At 42.5% G+C, this 7748-nt stretch overlaps 1 protein-coding gene across 1 annotated transcript; it reads right to left on the bottom strand.

The window, feature by feature from the left end:
* Nucleotides 1-1106: 1106 nt before the first annotated feature.
* On the bottom strand, nucleotides 1107-6906 carry LOC134448481 (uncharacterized). The gene is made up of 8 exons (XM_063198149.1): nucleotides 5710-6906; nucleotides 5349-5433; nucleotides 5128-5262; nucleotides 2615-2772; nucleotides 2318-2426; nucleotides 1747-1990; nucleotides 1500-1644; nucleotides 1107-1404 (listed from the first exon to the last, which is right to left on the bottom strand). Exons 1-8 carry the CDS (start codon nucleotides 6085-6087, stop codon nucleotides 1126-1128), a joined length of 1533 nt encoding a protein of 510 aa, XP_063054219.1. The 5' UTR covers nucleotides 6088-6906; the 3' UTR covers nucleotides 1107-1125.
* Nucleotides 6907-7748: the final 842 nt, after the last annotated feature.

The following is a 7748-nucleotide window of genomic DNA, read 5'->3' as shown; positions in this document are numbered from 1 at the left end:
GCACCAGTCTTACTTTACATTGCTTGTCAACCTAAGCAAGTATTATGATATCAGGTGGGTGTTAGTGAGTAGTGAGTAGGCTACTAACTTTACTGGATTTCATTGCTTGCCATACTTGGCTAATGTTAGCATGCTAACTAGCGATTTCTCTGATCAAAAACAAAGCTCTTTTTCTCTCTAATTCCAAATAGTAACCTCATAACTATTAGGCTTTCCATAATCACAAACGGTTGCTGATTAAATCACATAGTTCCAAAACACCCTCTGAAACTCCTGCATCATGCAATGAGTGGTTTAATGAGAACATAATAATCTCCATCCAGCAGAGCAGCACTACTGTTTGCGCTTGCCCTCTCCGTCTCTCGAGTGAGTGAGTCTCCAAATTCAAAATAGATCGCTTGCTGTCACTCGTCCCGCCCCCTTTCTCAGAACTGTCTGTTTATTGGTTCACAGACTTCCCAGAGACAGTTGGAAGCGATATTACTATTGGCTGAGGGGCGCTTGCCGTGAGGAGCGCTTTCGCCACTCTTTGTTGATTGCGACTTCATAAAAAAACTTCATATCGCAAAATTACGCATAGGAGAGCACCATTTCGGCGCCCCTTCTTCACATTGCGCTCTAGGCGACCGCCTAGCCGGCCTATGCTAAAAACCGGCCCTGTAACCAGGTGAGGTGACACAAGCCTTAACTAATAAAAGAGACACATAATTTGGTTAAAATTGAATGTTCACTTCTCTGAACACTGTAGGCCTAGCCTATAAATAGTCTAGGCATGCATGGATTACACCACGACATGTCACAAATATTACAACCAAATTCAGCTTCCTTGGCGGAGGTTTGCACTCTCTGAGTGCATTTCTAGTTAATTATTACATTTCCAGTGAAATACTGCACGACATACAGATATATGAACACACGGACAAAGAAGTGAATTCTTTCTTTTTTTTAATAAACAAAATGTCAAAGGTTATTTTGATATGTCATACATTAGAATAAGTAACCTGCCATATTGGAAAGTGACACTGAAATTATAAACAGCCACAGCCAAGTTTTACCAGTATTTGGCCAGTTGGTAGGTGTCAGTGTCAAGCCCTAGTGTGTGTGTGTGTGTGTGTGTGTGTGTGTTTATGAGCGATGTTGGGTGTTGTATTTGTGAGTAGCCGATTTCGATGCCTTAATGACTGACACTGGGGGCTCCCATTTGAAACAATTGGGCTCAATGCTAGCCACTGTCACGGTCATTATAGCTGAGAGGGTTCCGTCCAGAGCCAAGGAATTCCTGGTTTTGGTTTTGTTTAACCCTACCATGGAGAAGACCCTCTCTGCATCCGCGTTTGAGTGTGGTAGTATTAATACCAGCTTAGCTGCTGCAGTCAGTCTTGCAAATCTGGGCGTTCCAGTCACCTTTGGAAAAAAACCAAAGGAACTGTAATTACCCTCCTATATATTTTTAAACTTAAGTTGCTCATGACAGTTTGTGTATGCTTGGTATTTCTTACCCTATTCTTGAGGGAGGACAGGTCATCCCAGAAAGCTTCGACCTCCTGCTGGGAGTCCGGGACCTCCATTAGTTGGTATTCCTGGAACTCCTCTGCCAGCCTGTCTTGCTCCTCTGGTGCTCCAAATGGAAGCAGTTTGGGAAACCTAAATAATACAATGCATACTTAACCAGGAGAAATAAAAGGCTTTGGTTTTTCAAAAAATGTTATTAAACTTTGCAACAGATTTGAAAAATTTAACTTTTACCTTTCCACAAAGTAAGCCACATCACTGACATCGCAGTCCACTCTCTGCTGAAAGTCAACAAATCTGGCATGTTTCAGCAGACTTTCCTTGAACGGCAGCTTTGCCATGGCATACTCTACTGCACCAATCAGAAATGCCAGTACAGCCTGGTGGAACCTCTCCATCTGCTGTGGGGTGATATCGCCTGCCTCCAGGAGCCGGTTGAGGGTTGTCCTGGTTGTGAAGCCAACATTCAGCTTTTGTCCTATTAGAGATATGAATAGAATAGAATAGAATAGAATAGAAGGCCTTTATTGATATTTTACAGCGCATTATGAGAGTTAAACCTGTTTCATAAAGTGTACACATAAATAAACTGTACGATAAAACTAACAATACATGAAATTACTAAGCAACAAAATAGCATGTGAAAAACAGTGGAGGCACACAGAGGGACAGGCAGACACATACTGTAACAGTATAGAATAGTCAATATCAGTATTATAAAGTATTTATGCTTTCACATCGGTGACAGCCTCACAGTCAAAACTATACAGTGTATAAGTATGAGGAGAAACTTGCAGAGCATTACCAGACAGTTGGTTGGATGGATCGTTGTAATTGATGTCCTCCACAGCTGTGCCCTGCAATGCCTGGACTTGCAAGAACCTTCCGCACAACTTGCGGATGAACCTGGTCATCTACAACGTTACAATTCATGACATAACATTTAGCAAACTGTTTTATCCAAAGTGAGAAAATGGGCATAACAACACTAGTGGAGATGAATAGCTTTGTGTCACTTACAAAGAAGGGAACAAAAAATACAGATGTTAGTGACCTTAGTTGAAAAACTGATGGTATCAAAAGAGCTACACCCCTACTTTACCTCTTCATAGAGAAGAAAGATGGATGGCTTGTCCCTCTGAAGAAGGAGGTTCAGGGAGGTGAAGGTCGGCAATGTTGCCTGATAGAACAGGAGGTATACCTCTGTCATTGGGTCAGAGAAGGCACCTGCAAGCCTGGTGAATCGTGGCTGTTTCTCATCTGAAAAGACAAAAAACACAATTGTACATATTATTCATTCACTTGACGATCTTGACACCTTGCATTCATATCAGTAAAGCATGCAACTCAGAGACGTGCGGTCAGGGTAGGCAGGGTAGGCAGTGCCTACCCTGGGATAAATGTCTTAAAAATAAAAACTAACACGTGTTTTAAAAAATATTCTTCAGAGTTCACATACACAACAATAACATTGATTCAGCATAAATTATGAGCTGTTTAAAGTACAGTATACGCAGGACAACGATAAAAAACCTAAGTAATCGCACGAAGCAAAGCGCTCAGGCTTGGGCAGGTTGCCGTGGCAACGCGCAGTCCCGGCTGGTAGCAGAGACAGGCTGCTGGTAGCCTGTGAAAGCAGAGCTTTCGAATGCCAGCCAGGCAGCCCGGTAAGGCTCGCTTTTCCTCTGCCTAGCCTGCCTTCATTGCTGTCAATGTAGAAGTTTGCGCATGCATATTAAGTTGTCACATAGCTTGTCAATGGGACTAAAAGCAGAGCCTTTAGACTGTGGCGGGAGTATGTGAGCCAATCACAGCTGCCAACATGAAAAATTGTTACAATTCAGGAAGCCTTCCTGCTTAAAGTATGATAGCAACAACAGCTAGCAAGGTACGGCTTGTTCAAACTCTAGCCGTACAGAAAACATGGCAGTCTTTGGCGTTTTGCCTTTATTACAAAAAAAAATCAGAGAAGTAGCAAGAAAGATGGTTCAGATGACAGGCAATAGCTGAGCCGTTTGCAATCGCTGCATTGTGGAAATATTCAACATCAGATGGGTAGCAGCTTCAAGTAGTTTGAACACACTGGGACAAAATATCTTCATCATGTCAACCACCCCGGGCTTTTAATGGAACTAACTTGCATGGAAAACATACTCGTGATTCTGCTTTAAGGTAAGATTCATCTAATTATTAAGCTGTGGGTAGCCAAATTTTAACATGAACATGCTCAAGTTTGTCGTGGTGCCTTTTGTTGATGGGCCAGGGAGGTGTTGACATTGAAGATTGGTTGTGCTGTGGACACGAATAGACTGTGTGTGTGCTATTATGGACGCGAGATTGTTTTTTGAGCGTACGACATGACTTCATTTTCCTAATTTATTATGATGATGACTTAATACGCGATGCGTGAGGTGTGTGGAGCCTGTTAGCAAGTTGACATGCAGCTGTGTTCTTTTGAAGTGCGCGGTGTACGAGATCAACGTTGGGCTCGCTCGAGTGACTGGGATGGGTGCTCTGCTCACCTCACTCAGAAATTGACTTGATTTGAAACACCGTGCACAACCGTTGCTGAAGTGTTTGAGAATACAATCACGCACAAGAATGAGTCTCAGAAGTGTTTTCGTTGGTTTACTCGATGGAGGCCTACCAGTATTTACTGTCTGAATGCACCGCTCATGTTTGTTGAGTTCGCAAGCAACCCGCCCCCTTGCCAACTTTCCTTCTTGTCTGAGTGTTTGATTAGCAGCACAAAATGCGTCAATGAAGCAGGAGCTGTTACCTAGGTTGGTTTATTGCTAAATGTAAATCGTTTCCCCTCACATGCTATGGTGTGATTCACTTTGGTGAACTAGACATTTTATCTTCTAAACAAAGTAGGCTACACTGCCACCCTGCATCCTCCATGTGAAACATCCTGGCATTTGCAACAGAATAAACAGAAGAGGAGCGAAGTCAACTGCTAAAGCCAAAAGTTAAAGCTTTCCCCCCAAAATGCTGTGATGTTGTAGCTTTCTAAATTATTGTAAAATGTAGGCAGAGTGTACAGAGTAGGCTATGGGTCCTTGAGCTACCAATTTGGCAATTTGACAAAAAAAAAAAAAAAGTCTAGCTGGCCTTTTCAACAAATTGAAATTATGCATTTTCACTTATTGCGGATGTAAGGTCTACTGACAATGTCCAAATGTCTAATAGTGTAGCCTATTTACTTATTTAGTTACTTGTATTAGAGCTGTGGTGGCTATGCACTGATGGCATATTATCTTATAGGCCTAGCCTACTTTATATTTACAGTATTTAGAGAAACATAATTTGTTGCACATTAAAGACATTATCAGTATACTAGGTGAAAAGGCCTAGTTGCCTATCCAAGGTTGTGGCATAAGATATGAAATGGGGTACTATTTGTTCAAAGTTTTTAGTCTTTTATAAAAGTTTTTAGCTGATATTGACTCTCCAGATTTGGTTAAAATGCAGGAAATTGCATCTAAGAAATAAATTTTTTTCTGGGGGAGGACCCCCAGACCCCGCACAAAAAAATACACAAAAAATATTTATTTTCTATATTTGCTGCCTACCCTACCATACCCCTCACTGCACGTCACTGATACAACTTACTGGCTGACTGGAAATAGCTGCACAGTGGCTTAGACTGCTGCAGAATACGAGTCAAGCACCGCTCCAGGCTCAGCCAACGGATGGAGATGTGCGACAAGATCTCCATATACTCTGACTGATGCAAGTCACAGAATTCTGTAATGTGATTGTTGTTATTATTTCAGTGTGATGAAAGTTATTGCATTCCACTTACACACTATTTTAGTGATAAAATCACCAACCTGTGAGGTAGCCTTTGCGGTTGGTGCTGCCTCGAAACCAGTGCCCCACATCAAAAGCCAGGTCTTCGGGGTCAAATCCAGACACCTAATTTAGATAAATGTCCATTAATGTCTACTGTAGTTCATATTCTTTTGCACACAGTTCTGTTACCCCCACACAATCCATTCCTGGCACAATTTGGCACATTTGCACTTCCAACATTGTAACAGTTTAACATGCATGCATGCACACATATGCGCGCGCACACACACACACACACACACACACAGAGGAAGGGACAGACAACTTTTATTTCCCTGCATGTCATATGTTTGAGCAATTCTATTGTTTGAAAAGGTTACTAAAAGAATCCAAACTTACTTCCATGAAACCCTGCCCAGCATGTTTTGCTGTATTGTGCACGATATGGCATGGACACCCATGGATATATACACTGGGATTCTCTGCCAGTATCCTGGAGGCAATGGAATTCCTGGCCCCTGTGTTTACTGGGGCATTATCAATAGACAAAGCAACACAGTTGCTCCAAGGGATGTTATTTTTGCCAAGGGCAGCATTTATCTGCTGAAATATGGCCTCCGCAGTACCACAGCGCTGCCCACTTGTTGTGCACATATCCAGGAATCTGTGCACAACAGTCTGGCCATCAAAGACCCGGACAGTAAGGGGGTTCATTTTCTCACGTCCTATAAGTTTAAACATTGCATTAGACAAATTACATAAGCCTACCCCTGACATGTAAAAATGTGTACTGTAAAAAGATCTCAATTGGCTGTCAATATAACACCTGTGTCATTGGAGCCGTCTGTAATAAGCGTGAATGGATTGCTTTTCATGTTGTTGACCAGCTCCTCCTTGAAGTGTGGTGCCACAGCTTCATTTATAATGCAGGTTGTTTTAGTGCTGGCACACTTGTATTGTTGTGCAGTGGGGGAGTCAATAAAACAATTCTTCAACAAAGGACTCAAATGGTCTGTGACGGCAAATGGCACATTGTGCTGCACCATGGCCACAGCCACTTTCACTTCAGCTCTCCTTGTCTTAAACAGAAAATAATGGTAATTATTCACAATTATTTTAAATATACAGTATAATATAATATATAGGGTTTTTTTATAATCAGACATGATGGGAAAGAAAACTTTCTGACCAGGACCATACCTTGGACTCCTGCGTTGTCATGCCACCAACAGCAACTGGAGTATAAAATTGTCCAATTCTGCTAGTGGACTGCAGTGCCTGTTCTTTTGATATGTGCGCTTTGCTTTTAATGTGCCGCTGCACATCTGCTACGCCTTGATGGCAACAAGAATTCTCTTGCCTGCAGAGAGAGCACCAATAGTACGAGCTGGTGGTGCCTACTGTTATAAATGGCCATTTCACTGTCCATTCATTTTTAAATGAACATCTATAAGTGGCAGCCCCAGCTAGAGACCTTTTCATAGCCACCCTGACCTCAGCACCATCATCATCATCACCTGCCCCCTCTTCTGGCACTCCACCTTCTGCTTCAGGCACCTCTACTCTTTCTTCTTCTACTACTTCTTCTTCTTCCGTTCTCTCCTCTTCTCTCTCATTAACTATTGACTCAGCCAAAGTCTTCTCTGCCAGAAGGAAAGAAGGCTCTTCTGTTTCTTCCCTGACATTCTAAATAAACAACAGCCTGTTACAAACGTGTAGAAAAAATGTATGCCTATTTGCCCATGACAGCTCTAAAGTGACTAAACCAAAGTCATTCTACTCCATATAATACTCGGAAAAGTACTAAACGGACTAAAAGACTAAACGAACACTAAAACATCGCCAGCATAGCCTGTTTTTAATAGCGTATAGCTTGCTATTAATTCCTAAACTAACGGTAACTTGAAACGGATATGTGTAGGCTTAATGTTGGTCACTCACCACGAGTAACAACACTACAGCCTAACTAATGGAATATATTTGTAACATGATTTTTTTACCTGCCGGTCCGAAGTCTTGGGAAGGCCAATCCTCGTCTGTCTGTTGTGTTATGAAGTAACTGATAGGATAGTCGTTACTGCCCCCTGGAGGTTAGTAGAATGTTCACCTGTACTGAGAACCGAACACGCTTGAGTAAAGCTCCGAGTCAACCTATTTAATGTGTAGTCTCCTTCTGTTCCACTTACCACTATTCTACATCAAGTAACATAACATGGTGACAGAAGTGGGTCGGCGAAGAACTGTGTCAATCCGGTCGACTCTGAAAGGAAAACGCAGTTTGTGAAGCAGTGCGGGAGCGGCGTGCGAGCTAGAAGAGCTAACCTGAGGGGAACCAACTAGCTAGCGGTGGAGGAGAGGAGCGAGCATGGAGCGGCTACAGATCCCCCCGCCACCGAAATTCGATGTCACGAAGCCAGAGGAATGGCCAAAGTGGAGGA

Source organism: Engraulis encrasicolus, chromosome 5 (genome assembly GCF_034702125.1).
Source record: "Engraulis encrasicolus isolate BLACKSEA-1 chromosome 5, IST_EnEncr_1.0, whole genome shotgun sequence".
Classification (NCBI taxonomy): Eukaryota; Metazoa; Chordata; class Actinopteri; order Clupeiformes; family Engraulidae; genus Engraulis; species Engraulis encrasicolus.
Note: the sequence above shows the minus strand (reverse complement) of the source record. Positions and strands in the feature narration are given on the sequence as shown.

Coding starts and splice junctions, on each gene's coding strand:
- LOC134448481 (XM_063198149.1), bottom strand. CDS start 6,087: ATGTCAGGGGTAGGCTTATGTAATTTGTCTAATGCAATGTTTAAACTT. Junction 2,427..2,614: donor TCTTTCTTCTCTATGAAGAG/GTAAAGTAGGGG, acceptor GTAACGTTGTAG/ATGACCAGGTTCATCCGCAA. Junction 1,645..1,746: donor GTGGCTTACTTTGTGGAAAG/GTAAAAGTTAAA, acceptor TGTATTATTTAG/GTTTCCCAAACTGCTTCCAT.